The sequence below is a fragment of the Kwoniella newhampshirensis genome, chromosome 5 (assembly GCF_039105145.1).
Source record: "Kwoniella newhampshirensis strain CBS 13917 chromosome 5, whole genome shotgun sequence".
NCBI classification, from domain to species: domain Eukaryota; kingdom Fungi; phylum Basidiomycota; class Tremellomycetes; order Tremellales; family Cryptococcaceae; genus Kwoniella; species Kwoniella newhampshirensis.
In genome coordinates, this window is record NC_089959.1 from 509,849 (window position 1) to 535,672 (window position 25,824).

General features: G+C 51.4%; 9 protein-coding genes across 9 annotated transcripts; 6 read left to right on the forward strand and 3 right to left on the reverse strand.

Annotated features, from left to right (window-relative positions):
• Window positions 1–1,616: 1,616 nt before the first annotated feature.
• Window positions 1,617–5,397, forward strand: IAR55_002772 (uncharacterized protein; the record flags this gene model as incomplete). Its single annotated transcript, XM_066945883.1, has 10 exons — window positions 1,617–3,599; window positions 3,650–3,720; window positions 3,768–4,118; window positions 4,173–4,377; window positions 4,432–4,507; window positions 4,560–4,636; window positions 4,689–4,844; window positions 4,895–5,038; window positions 5,089–5,258; window positions 5,316–5,397. The coding sequence occupies 10 exons, from the start codon at window positions 1,617–1,619 to the stop codon at window positions 5,395–5,397; spliced, it is 3,315 nt and encodes a 1,104-aa protein (XP_066803384.1).
• An 874-nt stretch (window positions 5,398–6,271) lies between these two features.
• IAR55_002773 (uncharacterized protein) lies at window positions 6,272–7,933 on the forward strand (the record flags this gene model as incomplete). Its single annotated transcript, XM_066945884.1, has 6 exons — window positions 6,272–6,426; window positions 6,486–6,602; window positions 6,673–6,771; window positions 6,835–6,943; window positions 6,999–7,117; window positions 7,186–7,933. The coding sequence occupies 6 exons, from the start codon at window positions 6,272–6,274 to the stop codon at window positions 7,931–7,933; spliced, it is 1,347 nt and encodes a 448-aa protein (XP_066803385.1).
• A 318-nt stretch (window positions 7,934–8,251) lies between these two features.
• Window positions 8,252–11,707, forward strand: IAR55_002774 (uncharacterized protein; the record flags this gene model as incomplete). Its single annotated transcript, XM_066945885.1, has 7 exons — window positions 8,252–8,274; window positions 8,609–8,699; window positions 8,772–8,874; window positions 8,926–9,419; window positions 9,475–9,553; window positions 9,625–11,175; window positions 11,298–11,707. The coding sequence occupies 7 exons, from the start codon at window positions 8,252–8,254 to the stop codon at window positions 11,705–11,707; spliced, it is 2,751 nt and encodes a 916-aa protein (XP_066803386.1).
• Window positions 11,708–12,032: 325 nt separating this feature from the next.
• IAR55_002775 (uncharacterized protein) lies at window positions 12,033–13,593 on the reverse strand (the record flags this gene model as incomplete). Its single annotated transcript, XM_066945886.1, has 6 exons — window positions 12,033–12,195; window positions 12,340–12,494; window positions 12,688–12,863; window positions 13,013–13,093; window positions 13,150–13,163; window positions 13,232–13,593. 6 exons carry the CDS (start codon window positions 13,591–13,593, stop codon window positions 12,033–12,035), a joined length of 951 nt encoding a protein of 316 aa, XP_066803387.1.
• A 265-nt stretch (window positions 13,594–13,858) lies between these two features.
• Window positions 13,859–17,278, forward strand: IAR55_002776 (uncharacterized protein; the record flags this gene model as incomplete). The annotated part of the gene is made up of 6 exons (XM_066945887.1): window positions 13,859–13,969; window positions 14,030–14,067; window positions 14,123–14,206; window positions 14,266–14,360; window positions 14,418–14,676; window positions 14,728–17,278. The coding sequence occupies 6 exons, from the start codon at window positions 13,859–13,861 to the stop codon at window positions 17,276–17,278; spliced, it is 3,138 nt and encodes a 1,045-aa protein (XP_066803388.1).
• A 245-nt stretch (window positions 17,279–17,523) lies between these two features.
• On the reverse strand, window positions 17,524–19,759 carry IAR55_002777 (nuclear distribution protein PAC1; the record flags this gene model as incomplete). The annotated part of the gene is made up of 9 exons (XM_066945888.1): window positions 17,524–17,538; window positions 17,616–17,924; window positions 18,027–18,143; window positions 18,212–18,343; window positions 18,397–18,493; window positions 18,553–18,730; window positions 18,884–19,193; window positions 19,360–19,525; window positions 19,722–19,759. 9 exons carry the CDS (start codon window positions 19,757–19,759, stop codon window positions 17,524–17,526), a joined length of 1,362 nt encoding a protein of 453 aa, XP_066803389.1.
• A 730-nt stretch (window positions 19,760–20,489) lies between these two features.
• Window positions 20,490–21,805, forward strand: IAR55_002778 (uncharacterized protein; the record flags this gene model as incomplete). The annotated part of the gene is made up of 9 exons (XM_066945889.1): window positions 20,490–20,598; window positions 20,687–20,766; window positions 20,856–21,002; window positions 21,105–21,282; window positions 21,354–21,431; window positions 21,485–21,500; window positions 21,551–21,589; window positions 21,648–21,666; window positions 21,719–21,805. 9 exons carry the CDS (start codon window positions 20,490–20,492, stop codon window positions 21,803–21,805), a joined length of 753 nt encoding a protein of 250 aa, XP_066803390.1.
• Window positions 21,806–21,888: 83 nt separating this feature from the next.
• Window positions 21,889–23,002, reverse strand: IAR55_002779 (mitochondrial 37S ribosomal protein mS23; the record flags this gene model as incomplete). Its single annotated transcript, XM_066945890.1, has 3 exons — window positions 21,889–22,230; window positions 22,327–22,498; window positions 22,566–23,002. The coding sequence occupies 3 exons, from the start codon at window positions 23,000–23,002 to the stop codon at window positions 21,889–21,891; spliced, it is 951 nt and encodes a 316-aa protein (XP_066803391.1).
• Window positions 23,003–23,316: 314 nt separating this feature from the next.
• IAR55_002780 (uncharacterized protein) lies at window positions 23,317–25,452 on the forward strand (the record flags this gene model as incomplete). The annotated part of the gene is made up of 10 exons (XM_066945891.1): window positions 23,317–23,400; window positions 23,466–23,525; window positions 23,585–23,851; window positions 23,925–24,015; window positions 24,078–24,240; window positions 24,302–24,407; window positions 24,459–24,593; window positions 24,651–24,763; window positions 24,827–25,034; window positions 25,123–25,452. The coding sequence occupies 10 exons, from the start codon at window positions 23,317–23,319 to the stop codon at window positions 25,450–25,452; spliced, it is 1,557 nt and encodes a 518-aa protein (XP_066803392.1).
• Between the last annotated feature and the right edge of the window lie 372 nt (window positions 25,453–25,824).

Sequence of the window (25,824 nt, forward strand, 5' to 3'; positions counted from 1 at the left end):
GACAAATAACCCACTCTGAGCATCACTCAACCACATCGTTCTGTCAGTGGGTCCTGTATCGATGTTGAAAGAGTGGACAGCGGTGGCGGTCGTATACACAAGTGGTCATAACCGGTTGACTTTGTGTCTCGAGATTTATCGCTATACCGAGACACGTCGAAGAGACACGCTTCGTTCGGCTCAGAGGGCAAAAGGTTATCATCATTAGGCGCGAGAACCACCATAAAATATGTTTGATTATGTAATTATTCCCTGGGTGTCAATCCTTACCATCTTGGACTGCATTTGACGTCATGTTTCTCAGCTTATTTGCAAATCAGCACTTGGTTGGCGCTGCGGGGCTAGTCTCTAACACCCTGCAACAGATAGACGATCGAGAGAGATAGTGAGTGAGATGGGGACGGCAAGTGAGGCAAAATGTGACTACCTCTACCAGAAAAACCGGCCGCCATTGATGCGAAATCATATTTTTGGTGCGGGAGGACCCAAAGATAGAGCAGCGTAGCAGTCGTAGTGCAGTGCATGTAGGGATCTCAGTGAAGCTGTCTACCAGTAGTGCCGGATTTGTACCGTGACGGGCACACCAATCTAGACTGACAACGAGGACGACGCAGACTGAGACGAGATCTGACTTTGTGGAAAGACCTGCCCCCAGCTGATGGCCCTTCCGAACGGTCGCGCGTACGGGTTTAGATAGCACTTCCACACAACCTGCTGTGAGGATCATTGTGCATCATACATACTACCGTGTTACATGAGAATAGAGTTGGCGTGACGTAAAACGCGCGAGGTACTACCGCCGGTCCAAGGACTTGACTCAATCACTTTGGCTGCACCGCATATTATTTTATTATTAACATCATTTGTAAGGGAAAAAAACCTCAACACAGGTGCGTCGCTGGAGTTCTTTCTATCTTCGGAGTAGTAACAACAACAAACAACGACACCAAGGACAAGATTTGATCTCCTCTGTCTGCTAGCATACCAAACCCCTTCCTCACATGGTCACCACATCGTATACATACATAGCATCCGTACTTTCGTTTCAATCGGTCATTCAAACAACTTCCAACTCCGCTGAAGAAGATTAAAGGTGAGCATCGAGTCTTGGCTGCGATTCTGAACCCGAACAAGTTCTGTTGCCCCTTCTTTCACTAAGGGGCTAATTACCCATCCACAATTTATTAGGGTCACAAACACATTCTCGAGGAAGACCCTTTTCTCCACACGTCACATCATCACATAACCTACGCGGGTTCGGTGAACATCTGCTGCGACGACAAGGTGGGGACCGAGTTCTCTGTCTCTCTTTTGCTTGGAAAAAGTCGAGACTCTGTGGACCTTTACGCTGATCATAAAATTCTGTTTCATCTCTGCCATCTCATCATCTGGATCTGTTCATCCATTTACTTTTTCTCTTCCCTCTCTTTGTAACACACACACACACATCGTCACGATTCAACGATTCATCCTCTTCTTCTAGAAGTGTCGCCTGTAGCTTCATCCGACTCCGACACGAAAAATATACGAAATCCTCAGACTTGAACGACACACCACTTTCTCACTCCACTCAGACCATCTCCTCACCCTGATAGTGAATTTCCCCCGTCAAGACCATGTCGATTCCCGACAACCCATTCGAAACGACGCCCCAACCTCCCCCTCCAGCTTTACAAATCAACACCGCCCCGGGCACTCCTCCGTTTAATAGCGCTAATCGGGATTCCACTTCCCCAATATCTCGATCTCCCTCCCCACTTTCCAACAACGCATCACCCCATTCTACGAACATATCCCCTCGCGGCGATGGTATGACGACCTCTGCACCTTCTGGTCGACTAGCTCCTCCAGGTGGGCCGGGCCAGAAGACTCCTCGTCGCGTTCAATGGACGAGCGATTCACACATTGTCCAACTTCACCCCGTCGAAGCTCTCCCTTCCCCTCAAACACTTGATAGCAGCAATATCGACCAATTTCGAGACGCTCTCGAACAACATAGACGGGACTCTATCCGACGGACTGGTCGTCCTCCCAGCGCGTTGAGTGTTCAGAGCAGCGCGGATGGAAGTGAGACCCGGCAGGGAACGGATGAGGATTACGATTATCGTCTCGATGTCGATCCGCCTCGACCAGAACTCGGAGATAGGAGGGATAGCGACGAAACCAACGTGGAAGAGGAGGTGTTCGATAATGGCATGAGGGATCACGTACCCACTTACATCGCCCCAGGCGAGAGAGATGGTCTACCCAACATACCTCAGCAAGCCGATGTGAACGAAACCGACGCAGCGAGAGAACTGGTCAGAGCGCACACAGGCAAATGGGGTGTGTTGCGACGACGCGTCAGAGGTGCCGGCGCGGTCAGAGGAGCTTTTGCTGCAGCCGCAGGTGGAAGAGGTCATGGAGGAGATGCAGAGAAGCAAGGAGAAGAAGGTCGCGATTCGCAGGAAGCCTTTGCAGCTCGATATCCGGAACCTCGACGACCTTCTGCGGCGGGTTTCAGTAACCCTCCTGCCGGAGGTGCTATGCCCGGTGGCGCCTCCGTCCTTTCTTCCCTTCTCGCCCTCTACGGTCAACCGCAAGATGGTATGCAATCGGGACAGACCTCAGCAGCAAGTTCGAGACCCACATCTGAAGATGAATATTCTTCAGACGAAGATTCCAGAAAGAAGAAAGCCGATGGGGCTCACAAATCGCATCGACATTCGTGGATGGGCATTGGCAAGAGACCTTTATCCTCGGACCCTCCTTCCAACACTACCCCTGGGGAGGTTCAGGTGCACGACGAACCTCATCCCGCCAATGTCGCTGCTCATGAAGCTGCTGCCCATGCCGCTGCTGAACAAGGTGGCGACCTAGCCTTGCGACCTTCCAAGAGTGCCAGCGGAGCGTACGAGCGTTCGGCTAGCTCGCCAGGTCTAGGTGGCTTCTTCAGTCGAGCAAAGGAACAAATCCAATACAAGCGACCGGATGCGGCGAAGAGCGGTGCAGGTGTTTTCGGCGCTCTCATCCAAAACACTCAGAACATCACAGGCGCAGCTACCCCTGCCGGATCCTCGCTAGCTCCGGCAGCCAAACGACCTGGGTATCAACTCAGTCGATACTCGATGCCCGACGTCAATGAGGCCCCTGCGAAACCTGCTGTCTGGCGACCTCCATCCCGACCAAGCTCCCGGGCTGGCTCTCGACCTGGCTCGGTTCACTCTTCGACTGCTGTGTCACGGGATGGTGAATCGCCAAAGGACGAGACATTCGTCAACATTCGAAAGAAGACGATTTCCAGCGATGATCTCGTTGGTATGCGAAATCAGGACGAGTCGGGATCAGCGAAGAAGAAACGACCAAAGTCTGCTCTTCATCTCGACTCCCTGGCTAACCTTCCTGCTCAAGCGTTCAAGGAAGGGTCAAAGGGAATCAAAACAGCCGAGAAATGGTTGTTGTCGGCTCACAAAACACCGGGAGGTACACCGCCTGAGAAAGGAGGTGTTGACTACTTCTCACGACCTTTGACCGAGGATGAGAGGAGAAGGAAAGAATGGGAGGCGGAGAAGAAGAGGAGAAAGAAGGCCAGAGAAGCTAGGAAGAAGCAGGAGATTTTCGTGAGTTCTGCTTTTCGTTCTGAATATCACCACGCTGACTTTTCCACCAGATCATTCAACACGTTGCAGCCATCTTGGCTAGGCAACAATTCCTGATGAAGCTTGCTCGGGCTCTCATGATGTGAGTTACGCGGCTTATGACTTCAGACCGGACTGACGATGTCCTAGGTTCGGATCACCTTCACATCGTCTCGAAACCCAAATACAAGCTACCGCTAAAGTCCTTGAACTCAACTGTCAAGTCGTCTATCTCCCCGGTACGATGTTGCTATCATTTGGTGACGACGCGACTCACACGTCGGAGACCAAATTCTTGAAACAATCAACTGGACTGGATCTAGGCAAACTTCTCGCCACTCATCACCTCTACTGGAACGTCGTTCACGACAAGATGTCGGTAGATCAGGCCAGCAAGGATCTGGATGTTTTGATGACTACCCCTGTGTACTATACCTGGTGGCAGACTTTGATAATCGGTGCGGCTTGTTCGGCGTTCATCACCGTCATTGGTTTTTACGGGTGAGCAGCACTTGTACACGTCAATCCGATAAGCCTTACTAACTTATTCTTCAGATCATTCATCGACGCCATCATGGCTATGCCACTCGGTGCTACCTTGGTCGGAGTACAAATGCTAGCTGCGCGAAACGACATGTTCAGCAACGTCTTCGAAATTGCTATCGCCACATTGATCTCGTTCGTCTCGGCGGCGCTCGCCTCAACACATGTCTTCTGCTACACGGCGTTGGTCAGTGGTGGTGTTGTCTTGATCCTGCCTGTAAGTAAACAGATTGACCGGAAGGGTGGGAGGTCAACTGACGCCAAACTGCAGGGTTATATTGTGCTCTGCGGTGCCCTTGAATTAGCTTCTAGAAACATCACGGCTGGTGCCGTACGAATAGGTTACAGTGCGTACGGTGTGAGAGCTGATCTCAAGCAGTAGACTGACGAATTTCACAGGTGTCATCTACTCCCTTTTCCTTGGATTCGGTATCTCCATTGGTGCGGTGATTTACGAGAAGATCACGTCGCGAGAGGTGTGTAGAGTGCACATTTTGCTACTGGCAATCACTGACCCAGTTTGTACAGGTGCTCAATTCGGCCAACTATCAATGTGACGCGACGCACGATGCGGCCAAATGGTATATGGCCACTCCTTCGGCCTATTGGTATTTCCTCTGCTGCCCCGGTTACTCGCTCTTCCTTTCACTCCGAAACCAGCAGCCGTTGTTTGCTAAAGAATTGGTGAGTATACCTTGAATGACACTCAGGGCGCGACCTTACTAGTTTTGCAGCCCATCATGGTCCTAATATCTTGTGCGGGTTGGACAAGCAATCACTTCTCCTCCCTTGCCTTCCCGGGCAGATCAGATATGACCTCTGCTATCGGTAGTTTTGTCGTCGGTATGTTGGGAAGTTTGTACGGGCGTTTCTCGAACGTGAGTGAACATGAATTAGCATATGCGGCCCCGTCTGACAGTCTTCTCAGGGTTCGAGTTTCCCCGTCACGGTCACTGGTATCCTCTTCCAGCTCCCATCTGGTCTGTCGAACGGTGGTATCTTCAACTTTGCGGCTGAGTCTTCCGATGGATCTTCCACGGCATACAGTGATGGATTCCAGGTTGCTGAGCAGCTTGTCTCTGTCGCGATTGGTCTGACGTGAGTATGGGCCGTGACTGCACGGTTGGAAGATAGCTAATAAACCCTCGTGTTCAGTGTTGGGCTCTTCGTCAGTGCTGCAGTCATGCATCCATTCGGCGGTGGTAGAAGAAGAGGATCTGGTATTTTCTCTTTCTAAGCGTAGATGTTTGCGCCATGTGTATAGACGATAGATGGAGCCGAGAGAGCGCGACGACTTCTGTACATGGTGTCATAGAGCCACGGAATGGACATTTTGAGTGTGATCCATAAGCAGATGAGGCAGAGCCACGGTCGGACGATATCGGGCACAAGGGCGGATTAAGCTCGATAACTGGCTGTGGTAATTCGTGTGCGTCGATCGTCATGATGGGTTATCCTCTCTTCTTCGGACGATTACCAAAAGAGTGCTTTCCATTATTAGCGTGACGCGCATCAAGATGAGTTGATAAAGGGAAAGAAGGATGAGGTGGACATTACATACATGCAGCAGCAGCAGCGACATCATATGGACTTGGAGTGGGAACCAGCTGGATTGGAACTTGGAACGGGATTTGCAAAACCAAACTCAGGGTCGTTCCCCCTTGGCTCAGATGAAAGATCCCGATAGTGCCGTACCAAATGTGATGAAGCCTTGGCTGTCCTTTTTTTTTTTTTTCCCCCTTCTTTGTCTTTTTGGTGGGGAGTGCCCATCATGACAATCTCCACGCAGCAGGGAGAACGGACAGAAGCGCACCAAGCCAACCAACCAACCAAGCCAACCAACCCAGACTGCTGCATATAAAGATGAATCTCTGTATCGCTCCACCTTTGCTTTCAATCCTTTCACTTCCTCTCCTTTATCCTCGTACCTCATACATACAACCCCTTGGTCTCTTCCCACTTTACGTAGAAAGAGCTTTGCGTCCGTCTCCACCACTTACCATATCGTTTCAAAGTAGAGTCTCGCCAGACTCCTTTTCTCGATTAGTTCCCACTCGATCCTCTTTTGCTTCTTCCTTTCTTTTTCGCCGCCCCACCGCCATACACCAACCATGTCTTCCACACTTCGCCAACGTCAAACTTCTCCCCCTGCGGGACAGGTCGAGAAGGACCAACTCATCCGTGAGGCTGCAGACAAGGAGGCCACACAGGGTAAAGAGTTCGTCGTACCAAACTTCACCGTCAAGCAGTTGCTCGACGCGATCCCGTGAGTCCGACAGTCCTAATCACCCCTCCGATCTGGTCATGCTGACATCTTTACCTCAGTGCTCATTGCTTCCACCGATCTGCTCTAAAGTCCTCTCAATACGTTGTCCAGGACGTTGTAGCCCTCGCTGCCTTGGTCTACGGCGCATACCACATCGAATCCTTCCTCGATCGGTTGTACGTACCCTCCTTTTCCGTTCCCATTCAATCGATCGATCACTGATGCTTTATCATTTCGACTCTGCAGCGGTCTTTCCCCCATCGCTTACCAGGCTGCCAGAGTCACCCTCTACTCCGCCTACGTCTTCACCGCCGGTCTCTTCGGCACAGGTATCTGGATCATTGCGTGGGTATTTCTTGAATTCGACGACCTACCCGTGCTTGAACATTCTCGCTGACGAGACCACAGTCACGAGGCCGGTCACCAAGCCTACTCTTCTTCCAAGACCATCAACGACGCCGTCGGATGGGTCTTACACTCTTTCGTCTTGGTTCCCTACCACTCTTGGAGGATCTCCGTGAGTGAACTTTCGGATGATGATCCGACGGCCACTAATAGTCTTTTCGTCACAGCACGCTCGTCACCACGCTGCTACCAATCACTTGACCCGTGATGAAGTCCACGTGCCCAGGACCAGAAGCCAACGAGGTATTCCCGAGATCAAGGAAGAGGGCGAGTTCCTCGGTGTCAAGTGAGTCCGCTTAACCTTGCTGGGTTACTATGTCTGCAGCAAAGCTGAGTATTTTTACTCCTTCCCAGCGTCTCCGAGAAGCGACAGAGCGAGCTCCGAGATGCGATCGACGAGTCGCCTCTCGGTACTCTCTGGAACCTCTTCCTTCACCAGGTTTTCGGATGGCCCTTGTACCTCTTCCGAAACGCCTCTGGTCAACTCCACTACCCTGCCGGCACCAACCACTTCACTCCTTCATCCATCATCTTCAAGGCCAACCACTACTGGCAGATCATCTGGTCCGACATCGGTCTCGTTATCGTCGTCGCTGCTCTTGCTTACTGGTCTTACCAGAGGAGTTTCCGAGAAATGATGGTCATATACGGTCTGCCTTACCTCTTCGTCAACCACTGGCTCGTCTTCATCACCTACCTCCAGCACACCGACCCTGTCCTCCCTCACTACACCGCTGAGAAGTGGACCTTCCCTCGAGGTGCTCTTGCCACTATCGACCGAACTTTCCTCGGTCCCATTGGCAAGCACGTCCTCCACGGTATTTGCGAGACCCACGTCGTCCACCACACCTCTTCCAAGATCCCCCACTACAACGCTTGGGAAGCTACAGATGCGCTCAAGGCCTTCCTCGGCCCCGCTTACCACAAGAGTGACGAGAACATGCTCGTGTCCTTCTACAAGGTCTACCGAGACTGTCGATACGTCGAGGACAACCAGGATGTTGCTTTCTACAAGAACTCTTCCGGTCTGGCCGCCAAGGTCGCTGTTGAGGAGGGCGGTAACATTTCCGACTCTGGTATCGACATGACCGAGTCCAAGTAAGCGATTGATGTTACGGGTGAGGATAGCATGGGGGGGTGGGACAGGTTCAAGGTGGAAGAGTCAAGCCGTTGCACGGTTCAAACACCATGTTTCCCCTATTCTCCTCGTTTCAACGTTTTATACGATTAGATGTTCCTTTTCATGGCTCAAGCTCAAGCTCAATTGATACGTCACGTTCTTTTTTTTTCCCCGCGAGGACACGTCCTCCCATACACACATACATGTCTTTTTGTGATAAAAATGGAATGAACAGAGACATGCAACGTGGTTTCATGTTTTCTACCGATTTCGAGACGGCACGATTGGTCCAGCTCAAGAATGAAGACGATCTGCAAAACCTCGTAAAGCAGAGGAGATTGCTGAAGCTGACTACCCACTGCCACAATCTATCATCTATCAATCTACTATGTTTACCCCGCGGGGTGATAAGAGGATCTGTGCGGCAGTCGGGATGGTATAAGTACGCAAGTTGCTTGAGGATTCTTGTTTCCTCTTTCACTTTTGTTTCTCTCGCTTGCAGCTCAGTTGGGTTGCTCCAACTAGTGTCCTCTGTATCCATCGGTCATACGTGACCTGGTGTGATCGATCGTTACGATGCCCGACTGGCACATCACAGTATATCATCTCCATCCTGGGCTCGAAACAGAATTGACGCAGCATACACTTGACCCAAAGGAAGAGGTTGAGAGAGGGAAAATACGAGATCTATGTCCACGGATTATTAGCTCCTGCATGGTACAGTAAATGGTATCAATTGAAGGCTGAGGTGAGCCTGACGATAGGGTGTGCGACAGTCTTCTGATGCCATTGACCTTCATCTTCGTCTCGGGACGTCAAGCTCGAAGCTGTGAAAGACCAATTGTTCACAAACGAGAAGATCCATATCTGCGTGGGGACAAGAGAACAAATTCTGCGCCGATACCCTAGTGCACCATATCCAGGTATATGGTAACGCCTCAGATCCGTGGACATGGACTGACTCCTTGTCCTAGACGACCGACCCAAGCCCCAAAAGGTCAAAGCAGCAAAGTCGGCGCCACTCAAGGATACCAATATTACAGAATGCTCCCGGCCAATCAAGTTTGTGTCCATTCCGGCGCCGATTTCATCAGTTCAAACCGATAACGCCACCCCTGACCTCACCATATCTGAGCAACATTCCGAGCTCAACAAGACGGTCGTTTCCGCTTCCGAAGGCCTCGTCAACAGTGTTGCGATCGATTCAAGTGGCACGAATCATACAAAGCCGCCAACAAGCTGGTACTCTTCCATCAGGACTATATTCCTTCGTCATCTCCGTGCCAAAAACAATCGGGGCTTCAGACTCTGGTCCGATGCGTTGCCAGACAAAGACGGAGTATACTCCTTGCTCAGTGAGGTGGAACCCGGCCGTCGAGGGGGGGCACAAGTCACCAAAGACCTTTACAAGTTCTACGTGCCATCCGGCGATCTCAAAGGGTTGTATCACTCGTGGGACATGTTTACCGTAAGTCCACAGAATACGAAATCCTGGCTGATTTGTCGTAAAGTCTGTCGTGAAGTGCAAAGTCACTACCGAGGACGATCGAATATGTGTGGTAGAGGTATACGCTGGCACTGGAGAGGATATCGCTGCTTATCGTGCGTGTGGGTTAACGAAGGGTAAGTGACGATCATGGCTTCGTGTGTTCCGTGTTGACCCAATTGAGCAGACCTTGACCCGGAGGAAGACCGGCTTGGAGCGATCGATGCTCCTTCCGTCAACATCAAGCATCAGAGCAAAGAAGCTGCTCCGACTGCTGACGATCATACACCAGAGAATATATCGCTCGATCCTGAGAAGAAACCAAGACCCTTCCTGACTGGATGGGATCTTCCGATCGCAGCCGAGTCTCTACTGTTCGGAGCGATGCGAAACAGCTCCCAGGCCTTCCAGCGAGACTCCCACACCAAAGCTCACCAAGATGTCAGCTCGACAGATGCCGGAGCCAAAATATACTCATCTAACCCAGATCACGTCTTCTTGGGGTGTTCCAACAACGACATCAATGGCTTGGCGCATGCAGCTCCGCCAAGTGTGGTGCGCCACGACATAGAGCCCGTGTCGCCACGTCTACGAGACTTCGCCATTGGGATGCCCAACGTCGCCACTCAGCTCACCGAGGGAATCAAAAGGCCAGCCGAAGCGTCATGGTCTACCTGTGGGTCGCCGATGTCCCACATGCCGGAAAGGGACAAGACCATCACCGGTCCCACTATTCAAACAAGTCCAACCAGCTCGGGAAGATACTGTGTCAAACCTGACGACACTCTGGCAACTCCGACTCTCACTGCGACTGCCATTCCACCATGGCCTTATTCCAAAGAAAGTGATATGGATACATTTGTTTTCGACTGGAAAAATATCGAAATATCACATCGCTCGAATATGGAGCAAGCAGAGTCCCGTACGACTCCTGGGGCGGTATGCAATGCCAATGCATCTCGCTCTACCTGTTTATTGAGCGCATTGGGCCTTTCTGACCAGTGTCACCCGTCAATCTCTGACGCTTGTGAAGCGAAGTCCGCAACCCATACGTATGCGACGGCTAGGCAGATCGAGCTCAGCTACTGCGACAACGTGGATGTCTCCCCTATTGACCAGCGTTCGGCAGCGAGGACTTCCCCGGTCTGCACTCAGCAGAAACCTGAAGCCATGCCAGCCCGATCAATCGACTCCAAAACATATCTTGATGGGCTCATCGCGGCGTCCGACAACACTTTGGCGTCCATTCGCCTTCTTCGCATCCTTCAAGCGGAGGGTATCACCCTCGACTCCACTCTTGGACTCAAGTTGTTGGACCTGGCGAAGGCGTTGCGTCAAGATGGAGAGCTCGCGCCGCCGAGCGCCTCCTCGGATATCCCACCACAAGGCGCGGTCTCAGAAGCACTGGAGAAGCGCTTAGATCGCTTTGATGGTATGCTCGACGTCATGGCGAAAGCGTTGGCGCAGAAAACACAGCAGGGGGAACATAAGGACGAATCATTTGATGTTGCTGGGAATGGACGAGGAGAACGTGGAGAGGAGGATGACGTCAACTCCACAAGCGCAACCGTTTCTGATGATGCTTACAAGGACGATATGCCAGACTTGACTGAACTGTCCAACTCCACACGACATCTTTTGGAGTCGATCAATGCTCTCGCGTCGCCAAATATGCAGTCCAGCACTTCGGCCCAGTACACTTCCGAGCATTGCGCGAACCTTCAACAAGTCATGCAAGGTGCTCAAGCGCTTGAACGCGACTCAACGGATCCTGACTGCTTGTCAATCCCATATCGTGGCTGTGCCCGATCCAGTCCTGACATCTTGGACCACGATCGGCACACTATCAGCTGCTCGAAGCACTCAAAAGACAGGATCGAACGCGTGGCACTGCCCAAGTGGCAGCCGATCGTCAGCAGCCTGAACCGTGTTTCTCCCATCGATTGCCATTTGGACCGATGACTTCCTTTCCGCAAATGGGTCATACCATTCCGCCCATCTCCCATGTCCACCCTGCCTACTCCATCCACCAGTTCTGCATGCCCCGCTGGAACGGAAACGGACTCCAACTCAACCACTTCGACGACTACATTCCAGCTTGTCCGACAATGTTCAACCCGACTGACCTTCACGGATCCCTTGGCGTGCCACAAGTCGCACCGCTGGCTCCATCCACATATCTGACATACCCTCCAGGTGCACCACCCCTGCGATCTCAGGCGGATCTCTACGCAACACTCGGATGGCCGCTTGGGTTTGTACCCGGATGAGATTGGACGACATGGGCAATAGGGTCTCAGCTCTTGTACACGAACGCAGGAGACGAAGACCTGATCTTGCCCGAGTTCGGCTAGATGACCTCGAGTCATAGTCCGACCTCACACCACTCTATACACTTCTCTATGATTTTCATATGCCGCTCATTTCCCAAGCCCCAACCCCATTGTTGAGATCGGTTTCTTCCGAAAGCATTTACTTCTGTTGTGTATGCTTTTTTTGCAGATACTACGCCTGCGATTCTGTTGCTCGTAAGTAGCAAGATGCATCATCCATGTCCATGTCAACAACGTGTCGACTTCTTCTGTGTAGATCATGTCATTGTCGACTCCCAAGGAGTTTTCGGAACATCCCCCATAGTCCAGAGGTGGTCGAACGACTTTTGTACGGGACTCGGATCTCATCTGGGCGTTTCATCCGGGCTTTGAAAGCGCTAGGATGTTCGAACTTCTTCAACGACCATAGCCCTCTTTTGGCCGCTCTACGGGTGGTAGTATCATCGAAGAATTAGCCACGGTCCTTGGCGGGAATTGGCTGAAGGCGGAACGCAGGGTTGATGAGACCAGATCGGAGACTGGCAACGTGAAAACCAGGACTGATCTAAAGACGCCGAGACAAAGCTTACCTTGCCTCCGCTTCGATCGCTTTCATCTTCTCGATTCCCCAAGGTCCGTATTCCGCTCCACCAGCTTCGTAAACCACTGCCATCCCTTGTTTCAGCATCAGAAGTGGTAGCGGTTTGTCGAACCAGAACGTCCGACAGATATACGGGACCGCGACCTGTTGTGTGGGTCAGTCCGTTGTCCTTTCACACTTTCACACTTTCACATATATAAGGATGTGGAAGGGAGTGCCGGATCGACGGGGACGTCCAATGACCAGATAACATGCCACTGAACAAATCCGTGGAGCGGAGGGTACGCTTCCTTTCTCGTGTCGAGGGGGGGGGGTGGGAAGAAGGAAGCAGACATACAATCCGCTGATATTGATCTTTGGCCAACAACTGACATCTCATCCTCTTGCCCAAGATCGTGGTTCGTAGCCATTCAAGCGATTCCTTGGCGTGAGGTTGGGCGGGTTGACCGAAATGCGCATTTTCAGGTGCGTCCACACCTGCTATTCGAATATTGAGTGTTTCGTCTTTGAGTTCTGATACATTTGAACGGTATTAGCTTCGAGAAGCAAAGTAGGAGTACGAAGGTCAGGCGGTGTACGAAGAACAAAAGGGAACGGACAGTTTGGTGAGTAGAGGGCGCAGGTGCAGCCTCGATAGCAGCTCGAGAAATGCGAAGACATACCTTTTGAAATGGTCGGTACGGAACGTATCTTGAACGGATAGCGAAAGAACGGTCCAGGAGTGTGGAAGAGTCTCAAGTTGTCTGAATCGATGCTGTGTGAGCTCCATGGACAGACCATGCTGCATATACCAGCTCACCTCCATCTCCGACACTTCAATAGACCGTACAGTCAGCACGGAGGGCTCGCTAGACGCGTGTGGCGGTAATCTCCTGACTCACCTCGTCACCACCCCTTTGACCCACATCTTCCTCTCCAACATTCCTGACGTTACCGAATTCGCATTTCTGATCCTACGCCAATACCTCCTGTATCCCTTTATAGAGCCGAGCGTGAGGGCCGTACCTCCCAAAGCCGATAGTATTCCAACTGCAACGGGATCCTTGGGTATCCAGTCAAGTACCGATGTGGTCGAGCTAGAGGAAGACGGTGCTGAGGAGGATGGGTTTGATCGGGAGGAGAACAAGGAGGTGATTGATTCTAGAGGCGAGCTGTAAGTGTATGACTTGGTGGAGACGCTTCGAGCCTTGAGCGGACGATCACGATGACATTTCGAGCAGGTGTGAGAACGATGAGGGTCCATGTTTCGAGAATTTGCTCTACAAAGAGAGAGAGATGTATGTAGTGTGGTTGAAACCACCTCGACTGGAAATTACACCCAAAACAAAAGTCGCGAAGGGTTACACCGAAATCTGAGGTCAAAGCCGGTTCGTGCACAACCGGACAACATTCATCAGATCAATTCAAAACAATTCATTCAACTCTCTTCCTTGACTTCTTGTCCACATCTGTACTTTCGCCAAGCACAACAACTACACCAGAGTCACGGCCTACGGGCCAGCTCGAGTATGGAGGTATCGACGTTCTTCACTCGACTGCTCCAAACGTCAAAGGAGCCAGTACAGAGCAGCTCACCCGACGAGCTCGGAGATTTCGACGCTGCCTGGCTGGGTGTAAAGGTGCGTCATATCTGCAGCACTCGTGACATGGGTCGAGTCCCTGATGCGATTGATCAAAAGGAAACGCTAGAGCATCCAGACGAGAGACAGCTCGTCAGGTGAGAGTTGGCTATTCTCGCTTTCCCGAAGACTGACAAGCTGATATCATGCTAGAGGAATAGCTTCTACCCAAGTCCCCGCGCAGCTCAGGCATATTGTCGACGCTTTGGTCTACGAGAGTAATCGTACCGACGAAGAGTGAGCTTCCTTATTCCCATACCACGTGGGTGCTAATAGCTTTCATCCATCCATTGCAGCACCACCGGAGCTTGTCTCGAATACTTTCTCAAGAACGACCTTCTAGCTCAGCTCGAACGCCTGTGCGAAGCTGATAGGCCACACGGTATCAAGGGTTAATATGTCCAGCTCAGACGTGCCGACAGTCGCTGACAACATGGCCATGATCCAGGGGAAGTCTTACGAGCTACAAACAACCTTGTCGTCCTGTTGTCCGAGCGATTTCTGGTCCACAACGCCGTCCATCGACCATTGCGAAGACTGCTCCGATCGTGTGTGGGAGATGAGCCGGAAGAGAAGGTAGACGGAGGAGTCAGGTTGATGGGTGCGGCAGGGAGGAGTCCTCTGATGGACAGGAGGGCTGGTAATGACGATATAGGGGAAGATCTGGTGGATCTGATGTGCATACTGTGCTCGAAAATGAGAGCTTAGTGAGTCCAGGAAAGCCGTGTCTCATTACTCAGCTGATAGAGCTTGTCTAGTCCTCCGCTCCTACTCATTTTCTTTCATGACAAAGCTTGGTCTCAGCCCAACCCATCCATCCCAGCATCTCCTGGAGCGAATCGGCTCATGTCTCCTCCTCCTTCTGCACACACAACACACTCTGATCCAACACGAGATTCCGCCAAACCGACACATCACTTCGAATTCCTTCTGTTTTCCTACCTGCTACGCTATGTCCATCGAGAAGGCCGAATCGGCGACTTTGCTCGTGCCGGCCTTCTCTTCCTCTTCGACATCGCTTTTCTTGCTCCTAATGACGAAGGTGGAGATACGCTACAGATGCACAAAGAGAAAGATGACGCGGATCCCCTTCAAGCTGCGAGAGATGCCCTTGGAGAGTTCATCCTCGATGGCGATTTTGCGGATGTCATGGCCGCAGGTCTTGGAGCTATCTACTCGCTTCTCCCATCGAAGTTGCAGGTCCCCTCCATCTCAGCTCAAGCAGAGTCAGCAGAAGAAAACAGGGCTTCCACATCCGGAGGAATGTATCTCGGTCAAGGCGGCGGATCAGTCGATTCTGACGTGATGATGTCTACCGATCCGGAAGTCCGAATCCAGCTTGATATGCTGCTCAAACTCTTTGGCTTCCTGCAAGACATCATCTACCGCTGCAATTCCCCCATCCATCATGCCGATCCAGAGTCAAGCACCATAACGACGACTCACGTCATAGGCAGCGCGATATCCGAGACCATACTGGACGCTATACAATCATCCTTCCTCGACAATGTGCTCTATCCCTCCATACTGGAGTGCTCGAGTCTTGACGGTAGTGCAGTAGCTGTCCTCACGTATCTGAACGTCGTGTTCAGCAATCTCGACGATGGTCCTTTGCTACATAGGCTGTTATCTTTCCTGTTGGACACAGAGTCAGCACACGACCTGCCTCAGATACGGCATCCTGGATCCGAAGCAAAGCGGAAGACTGAGGCTATGGACTTCGTACATTCACCAGCTCACGTCGTAAACTACTTTGCAAAGGAAGGCCGATTCACACTAAAGGATCTCATACTCGATAACCTGCATTCGAAGGAGTGGTCGGCAAGCACGGCGGCATTGCGGCTCCTGCGTACTCTCCTGGTCGAACATTGCAATCAAGCCGTGCAAGGATTGCTGTCCTCCACACGCGATTCTACTGGTACTGCCTTGGCCAGGACATCGATTGCACTGGACCTCGACTCATTCACAGACGAGTCGTTCCTCCCTCGTGCGTCCAACTCAGCCGACTCTCATTTACAAGAGACCGAACTGTATAGCGCACTTACTTCCCGTATCGATCCGCTTCAAACCTCAGCCGAGCTTGCCGCTGGATATGCAGGATACCTCGCCGATATGCGCGCTACCCTTCAGATCGATCCATGCTCTCGCACCAGCCACATGCCGCTTCAGTCTCTTGGCGATGAGGAGAAATACAGTCTGGCGCGAGCAAGCGATCGTGGATCTGTTGATTTCCAGCATCGACTGAGCGCGACCGACCCCTTGGTGCGATCTTTGTTAGACTCGTTCACTCAGTTCCTCAGCAAAACACCGGACGAGAACGTCGCCTTGACTGGGGTGTTGACGGGGCTGACTTTGTGTCCGAATCGGTCATTAGCGGGCTGGGTCCTGTATGACCTTCCGGCGGTTTCGAACTCATGGACGAAAAGTCACGGGAATCGGTCTCGTAGGCCAAGCTCGTCCGTTGGGAAAGAGACGTCAGATACGGAAGACTCCGACATTGACTTGGAGACTTTTGATGACACAGTATCGAGCGATCCTTCCAAGGCCAAACAACCGGTAGACTTACCGGCGATCTACCAGATACTTCGTGATCTAGTCATTCAGATATCGCAATTCCGGATAGAAGTTCCTGGCTTCGATCGCCTCCTGTCGGAACGCCGACAGGGACTGTTGTTCGCCGATCATCTCGCCGAAGCCATGAACGTCATGTTAGAGGTGGAGACAGCAAATTCGGTCTTTGGGCTGCCTGTGACCCCACAGCAGCAATTCAAGAGACCGAAAGGCAGACCAAGTTTGGCGAGTAGTATCAAGTCGTTTTGGACCCCGAAGAAGAAGGTTGATGACGGGGTGGTGACGCCTACTCCGAGCAAAGACACGGGTGTGGTCAGAAACCTGTTCAGAACGGCATCACCTTCGGCCAACGCGGATCGTGAGGGAGATGAAGACGCCGCTGAAGAAGAGGATGGACAACCAACACCGTTGAAGTCGCACCATGAACGAACGACGCTGTCTCTTGGTCCTCAGTCTTCCCAGCTACCTATAAAGACAGGGCCACAGTCTACCGCAGTCCAGTCCCAGTCAAGACCACTCTCAGCTCCCCGCCAGAGCTTAGGGGACGAGCAGTCCATGGTCAGTGAGCGCGAAGCGAAAATTGAATCAGATGCACAGATCCAGGATTCGAAGACTGTGCCAATGGCCTTATCTATGATTCTGGATAATTGTGTGATACTAGAAGAGTTCTTGAAGGAGATCGTGGCGGTCATAACGGCGAGGAGAGCCCTGGGTATTGATCAGGTTGGTTATATATGATAATACTTCGGGGTGTATGGACGAGAAGAAGGGAGTGTTTGGACGAACATGATGACTTTCTAACGAATTTTAGACCAGTAAACAAGAATCGCATTAGACACATGCGAAGGACTATGCATACATTGTGACGTGGCAGAGCTCGTCACGCATGTTACCCAAAGGTATGCGCGATGCTGGCGTGATGGCAATTCGCGCGTCACGATGTTGATCGGATGCAAAACAACAGACTGATTCGGGGAGTTGTTTCAAGGTGTCCATATCTACGAATGGGTTGTGATCAGTCCCAAGTTCGTTTACAGTATTCTCTCCTCGACATGGAAGAAGGACTGTTACCCACTTTGATAGTTTGATCGACTGATCCCGTCGCCAATACATTTATCCTCCTTTTCCCCAGTGGTTCCGTCCCGTTCACCTGCTTGATACCCGAATCTCCATTGACCTCTCCACCACCACCACCACCACCACCACCGACCAAAGTTCTACCCCAGCTCATACACGTGACGAAATGACCGTGTGCATCTATCGTCTTGATACATCTACCATTTGTTAGATCCCATATCTTGAGAGTCTTGTCGTCTGATGCGGATAGGAGATATTTCCCCGTTGGATGGAATACAAGTGCTCGTATCCAGTTGTCGTGACCGACCTACAGAACAAGGAAAATGATCTAGGTCAGGTCCTACGCATGAGGTATAGGGTCCGAGGGACAATGGGATTGTGTGCCCTTGGAGACTTCATTGACACTCACGAATGTCCGTAAACATTGTCCCGATTGAGCATCCCAAAGCTTTATCGTCTTATCTCTCGATCCAGTCGCCGCAAACGCTCCTGGTGCTTTCGCTCTCGATTCCCCCGCTGTCGCCGCCTGATTCCCAAAGTTCGACATCATGAGCTTTCCCGCCCCTCAGCTCGGAAGACACGAGCAGCACTCACTCCTAATCCTGCCAGTTCTCTTATAGCGCTATATGACGCTACAGGTGCAAAGGCAACACATTCCACCACATGTTCGTGCCCTCTCAACTCCATCTTCGATTCTCCCGTAGAAGAGTCCCATACTCTGGACGTCTGGGAAGACAATCAGCGGCCGTAGGCCGATCACTGCAATGGGAGGGACTCACTTGATCATTCGAACAACTGACCAACCACCGTCCGTCATCAGAGGGCACGACCTCCCTCACCCATTCTGCATGACCTGTGAAGGTTTTCACACAATACCTGTACCACACGAGACCAAAGGTCAGAGGCGGTGCTGCAAGATGGACAACCCAACTCACCCGCTAGACACCTCCCAAACTCGTATCGTCTTATCTCGACTCGCTGACACTAGCTTTTCCCCATCCGGTGTAAACCGTACACTCGACACTGAATGATCGTGACCATGTAATGTTTTGACATTGGTGTAGTCGTTCGAAGTGTCCCATAACTTGATCGTCAAGTCGGAGGAGCAAGTCACTGTAATGGAAAGGGAACGATTAGTTTGACCGATATCACTCATATCTGATCACTCCGTCAAAACGCCAATCCATCATCACTCATGACCCATCCAATTCGTCCCTCACCCCTTCTTTGCCCATCATCATCACACATTGACAAAGTCACACTCACCCATCATATCTCCCTTCGCATCGAAATCAACATCCATGACAGCTTTCGTATGACCCTTTACTGTCCGTTCCATCTCTCCGCCCTCCCAATCCCATATCTTTACACTGGCATCTTCGCTTGCACTGGCCAGAATCGTCCACGTAGGATGAAAAGCGACCTTCGTTATGGGTGCTCGGTGGGAAGTCAGGGTATGTCTAGCTGGAGCACGGGGTATGAATGGTGTTGAGGAGGAAGAGGAGGAAGTTGTTGCGCGTGTTGGGGAGGAAAGTTCGGCTAGCAAAGAGGCATTTCTGGATTCTAGGTCCATGATCTGTAGAGGGATGTCAGCATGATGGGTCTCTAGTAGTCGGAGATTGGGATGGCCCAAAAAGAGCTATATCTGGCTGACTCAAACGGAGAGGATGTCGCCAGATCAAGGAAAGCGGTATGTTCAGACGGAACAAAACTGCAGGAAAGATGACCATCATCCAACCTACCTTCTTCTGTAATCTAATCACGCTCGTCCATTTCTTCTCCAACAGCCCCACCCATCTAGCTTTCGGATCATCGTTCGTGAAATCTGCGTTGTCCGTTTCTCTTTTCAGAGCATCGTAGGTGTCGTGCATTCCCGCTGCGTGAAGGTATGATAACATGGATTTATGGCTACGAGCCGTGTGAGGTGGGGGAAAGCGTTAGATGTCGATTAGGAAGCGAGGTGATTTGGCGCATGCATGTCATGACAGTGAGCAAGTGGTTAGGAGCGGTCACACGGAAGATGTGGTTTCGATCAGTCAATGTAGAACAGGATAGCAAGATCATTAGCTCGGGCTCGTCATCGGACCTGACTTGGCTGACGTACAGCTCATCCTTTTGTCGTTCAGAGAGGAGGCTCGACATGGCGGTCGAGTGTCAAGCCTCCTTACGAGGTGGTTTCGGGGGGATAGGTAGTAGTATCGCACGGCAAAGGACCTATAGGGGATTATCGAGCGACGTATTCTGTCGGCGTGAACGTTATCTGCGTCTGGATCAGATCGATTTGTGATGGAAGAACGACGGGGAGGTGAAGCTATTGTTGATGGCTAGAATACGCTTCGATGCGTCGCAGCTCTTCTTCATTCAAGCAAAAAAGAGGGGTCCTTCACCTGCTGTCGTCCGTCCTTGTCGGTGGTGGATCAGGCAAAAATGTGAAGTGATGGCAAGCTGTCAATTTCCAGGTAGAAGGATGTGAGGGAATGATGAAATGTTGTCATTTGGCACGAAACACGTCAACTTTGAACAGTGAGACGTTTTTGGGCCCGCGTTTCTGACTATTTGTGTGTAATCCACATTTGTGACATACACTCGTCTGTATGCATACATAACGGACAACCACATACATACATACGGTAGCAACATGGACGTCACTCGGTTCAATGCAAAGTATCACAGAGCTTCAGAGCCTGCGGCAGGGGTTTTATTGTTGGAATTCAACAGGTGATTGAGGATCACCACCGGTTATGGGGTAGACCGCTGATATTGTCACTCTCTGAGAATAGACCACCCGTCAATGCATTTCATGATGAGCAAGTGTCGTCTCCCTCTCTACCCGGCTAGTATGCATTTCACTGATGGGCGGAGACGAAATAGGATGTGGATGGAATTGCGAACGATCGTCGAGCGGATCTCTTCGAGTCCAGAAGTGAGAGTTGTCGTTCTTTCGTCTACGAACGAAAAGACATTCACGGCGGGCTTGGATCGTGCGTAAGATGAATATCCAGTCTACCCGCTCCTCATATATCAGAGTGGACTATTTGTGCTGACGGTGTGAACTCGTTCTCGCTGTAGTGACCGCTCAATCAGAACTGAACGATACGAACGCCTTGGATCCCGCTCGGAAAGCGTTCAAATTGCGAGATCACGTTTTGGTGAGTCGTCCTTATCAGCCGACATGCCATTGTCCGCTTGCACGATACATGCAAGAAATGAACTCATCTACAAGCTCTTCTCCTCGTAGGAATTCCAAGCCGCCATCTCATCCTTGTCACATTGTCGACAACCCGTCATTGCGGCGCTGTTTGGATCAGCAGTAGGACTAGCTATTGATATTGCTTCGGCCTGTGATATCCGTCTTGCAGCGAGTAACAGTGTCTTTGGAATTTTTGTAAGTCGGTCTATGTGCTTTCACCTCCTGCTTTGTCACGGTCATCCCCATACCTCGCATCCTTGTTGATCGTTGATAATACTTATCACGATGAACGTCCAGGAAGTCAATGTTGGCTTAGCCGCAGATATCGGTACACTCCAACGATTCCCAAAGATAACGGGCAACGATTCGAAGGTCCGCGAACTGGCATTGACAGGTCGTAAATTCTTGGCTGGCGAGGCGAAAGATATCGGTTTTATCAGTGAAGTCGTCCGAGGTGGAAGAGCTGAGGTCATTGGTGAGCCATCCCCATCGCATCCCGCCCAACGCAAAAAGACGAAAGATGACATGATTGATGTCTGCGTGAAGATGCCGCATTGGAGATGGCAAAAGTCATAGCGGTGAAGAGTCCAGTCGCGGTAGTTGGAACGAAACATCTGTTAAATCGTAAGTCACGATCTGCTTGGGAAATACAAAATGACGCTGAATCTCCCCTGCAGATTCCAGAGATCACACGTGAGTGGGGTTGAAGGGCGGACCCGAGCCACTGCTAAGTCATGTTGTAGCGTCGACGAAGGACTTGCGTACACTGCGGCGTGGAACATGTAGGTGTCTATCGTCCGCACTGATAGCACCGGCACCAGCGCTGATCTCGGGTCGCAGGGCAATGCTGCAGTCTATGGTTAGTTTCCAGGATCAGCACATCTGTCGATATGCCACTAAAGCACGCATAGGACACTGCCTCGGCGATGAAGGCCGTCCTGACCAAACAGAATCCGAAGTTCGCACCGCTAAGCGGAGGACCCAAAGCCAAACTGTAGCCACCATTGCTCATCCTTGTTGTTGTACTCTTCCAAAACGGATCCCGTGTAAGACCAACCATGCAATATGCGCGACATGCATTCTACGCTCTCGACTTGCCCAGAACAGACTGCAAGAAAGCCAAATCACGTTCTCCCTCATCCTCAATCGTCTCAATCTCCGCAGCACCCGGAGGTGGGATGGCAGATAACAGATCACCAGCCGTCTGTTGTCCTTCCACCTGAACGGGTTGAGGCATTCTCCATTTCTCCACGTAGTCTTGTCCACCTGAGAACCCGCCCGAGGGGATGGAAGAGGGTGAGACAGTGTTGGACCATTTGTATCGAGGTTGCTTGCGGTATTTGATATTTGTTGATTCGGAAGTTCGTGTGTCGGCGGGAATGAGGGTTTCAAGTGATTTCTCCTCGAGATTGAACTCTCGTTCCTAGAAACATGACAGCATTAGTCAGCAAGGACAGGGGATAATGCGGCAGGAACACCACGCTTGGCTGCGGGGAGAAGAAGACGTAGAACGACTCACAAAAGCATCAGGCTTGAACTCTGCTCCGTAATGTCTCGCTTCCATCTCCGCAGCGAGCGTTGCAAGCTCATGGCGTGCTCTCAGCGCGACAAACTCTTTCGTGGCGATCGCATAGGCTTCTGAAAGTGGGACTTGTCGTGTTTTGCGTAAATTGGTCACAAAAGAGATGCAGCTGGTCCGCAGATTCTCGTCAGTCCACAGCTCCTGGAGAGCAAGGACAGGGCAAGACGACAACTCACTCTTCTACTGTAGGATACGCTCCTCTCTGTTCGAGACTTGTCCATTCTTCTCCATCTACTCTGACAGACTGATCGATCTCTCCACCTTCCACCAGACTGACCGGTCTCAGAGCCTCGAATGCGAAATCCTTGAAGAACTGCCTCCTCACCCTGTCCTCCTCATAACTGACTTTGAGCGGTCGGTTCTTCCTCTGCTTATATCTCCTGATCCGATCTCTCCTCTCCAGTTCGCTTTGGGGCACAGGGGCGACATCGGTGAACTGACCAGGTCGGAGTGAAGGGTCGTTGGCCCGTGGTCTCTGGACGATCTGATGAGGAGGTAACTGAGGAGGAGGATGAGAGAGAACGGGGATGTACCATGTTGGAGGCGTGGGGAGGACCGATGCTTGCAGTAATCGAGAGACGGCCGAGGGCACTTGGGAAGGGATCCTTCGCATCGCTGAGCAGGGCGGTGATGTGGTATGATGGCTGAGCGAGTGTCAGTGCAGCTGGAAGGTGACCGATGATATAAGAGACTCCTCCTGTCCAGAGTGTGATGGATGGATGGATGGATGGATGGATGCTTTCGAGACTGACATTCTCGGATGAAATACAAGAAATACAGGGAGAAGATATCCTCCACGTGGCAGCAGTCTACCTATCGGAGCGTTGAACGCGCCAGCGAACCACCACTCTAGACGATGACCATCATTCAATCCAACCTTCCACCCATCACATATCGCTTCCACCTGGATCCTCGACCCCAATCACCATGTCGTTGAACAACAGAAAACAAGAGCGGGACTTCACTGCCGAAGTCAAGGCCCTGCAGCCGGAAGCTGAGAAGCTTGCCAAGGTCAGCTGCTTTTCGCATTCGAGCATCTAAATCGAGCAGAGCTGACGTGCACGACTTCCAAACAGGATGGCAAACTTCAAGATGCAGTCGACCAGATCTCAGCGTTGGAAAAGCAGACCCGAAATGTGAGGCTCGTTCCTCGACCGGCGCTTTTGTAGCAAGCTGACTTATCCTTTCCCCACAGGCCGCCGACATGTCCTCCACCTCTTCCTTACTCACCCTCCTCACCCGTCTATGTTGGGAAGCAAACGATCTCGATCTCCTCAACGCCCAACTCACCCTTTTATCCAAGAAACACGGTCAGCTGAAAGAGGCTGTAGTGAGAATGGTGGACGAGGCGATGAAGTGGTTGGACGAGTTGAAGAAGCAGAAGGACGAGGGGAAGTTCGCAAGCGGAAAGGATAGGTGGTTGGAGTTGCTCAAGACTTTGAGAGACATCACAGAGGGCAAAGTGGGTATCGCGAAGCCCCCCACGAACTCAAATTGGTGTTCTGACCATCCTGACACTTTGGCGATCCCGATAGATCTATCTGGAATTACCAAGAGCGAGATTGACGGTCATGTTGGCTTCTTACCACGAAGCTTTGGCAGAGACTGCTCCCAAGCAGGCATCGAGTGAGTTGACCGACCCTACTGTGTCGGTGCCTATATGATCAACTGACCATTAACTTTTCCAGCGTCCAAAGCACCTGCACCCGTTTCCTCATCGACTAACGAGAAGGACAAGCCCAAACCTGAACCAGTGACCGCGAAAGACCACCTCGATACCGCCGCTGACCTGATGTCAGACCTTCAAGTGGAGACATACTCTAGTATGGACAAGCGAGAAAAGACAGAGTTGTGAGTGGTGGTGTGGTCCATCTCAAGCTCATCGTGCCGCTGATGTTCATTCACACTTCAGCATCCTCGAACAAATGCGATTGGAGAGTTTGCGGGGGAACTGGGTGCGAGTGCGAGTGGGATCAAGAAAGATCAACAGGGTGTATCTGAAGGAGAAGGATACGCAGGTGAGGTTTGAAGTCAATGACCATCGTGATGCAAGCTGACGACGACAACAGGATATCAAATTACGGTACTATGACCTGATGGTCCAACTCGCTCTGCAAGACGATGAGTATCTCGAGGCGTGTAGTGCGTATCAGGAAGTGTGGGATACCGAAGAGGTGAAGAAGGACGCGGCGAAGGAGTTGAACGTGAGCTGGGGTACTCGCATCGTGAGCTGGTTGCAAAACTGACAATCTGACCCGTAGGTCCTTGAAAACATCATGATCTACGTCGTGCTTGCCCCTTACAACAACGAACAATCAGACATGCTTCACAAGCTGTACGCTGATCCGGCCTTACAAAAGGCTCCCCTGCATTTGTACGTGGCTTCATGGTTAACGCTCCTTGGAGCAGCGCTAATTTGTGGACTTTGCACGTGCAGCGATCTCGTCAAATGCTTTGTGACGAAAGAATTGATGAGATGGTCAGGCATCGAGAGCTTGTACGGTCCCAAACTTCGACAGTCACCGATCTTCGCCCCTGGTTCCACATTGGGGAAGAAGACAGGGGCGAAAGCGGAGGAAAAGAAGAACGACGACAGTGCTGGAGACGCGAGATGGGAGGAATTGCATAAGCGTGTGATTGAGCATGTGAGTTTGTGTGCGCTGTGGTATTTATTGCGGATCCATTCGATTCGTTTGGTAGGGCTCAGCTGATTTACTCATCTACAAACGCCAGAACATCCGAGTCATCGCGTCCTACTATTCACGAATAACGCTCCAACGCCTCACTGAACTGCTTGACCTGCCCCCTGTAACGACCGAACGAACGTTATGTAAGCTCGTCACGGACAAGACAGTTTACGCGCGGATCGATCGACCGAACGGAATCGTCAATTTCAAGCAGGCCAAACGGATCAACGAGGTCTTGAACTCGTGGAGTGGTGATGTCAGTAAGATGTTGAGTTTGGTGGAGAAGACAAGTCATTTGGTCAGCAAGGAATATGCGATGCATGAGGCGGGAGCGGTGGCCAAAGGTGGTAAGAAGGGGACGGCGGTCAAGGCGTAGGAGTGGTAGTGGTGACGAGACATGAACCAAGATGTCTGATGCATTTCATGGAGCAATGTCCCCTCTTCTCATAATCAGATCATCGCAGGTGGATCGCAACGACGCAACGACGCAACGACGATGAGAGAGTCACGAGAAGACAACATCATTCATGTCGGTTCATGATCACCATGCCGACCTGGCTGAAGACACAAATCGCTACATGCCACAAGATCCAATCATATACAAGAATATACAGATGATATAAAACAAAGATCTTTTACCAATGATAGATCCTTTTCCGTCCTTTTGTCATTTCTCTTTGTTTCTTCAACAAGTTCCAGGTCCGAAACGAAACAAGATATGAAAGATCGCGATCCCCCATACAGCCCA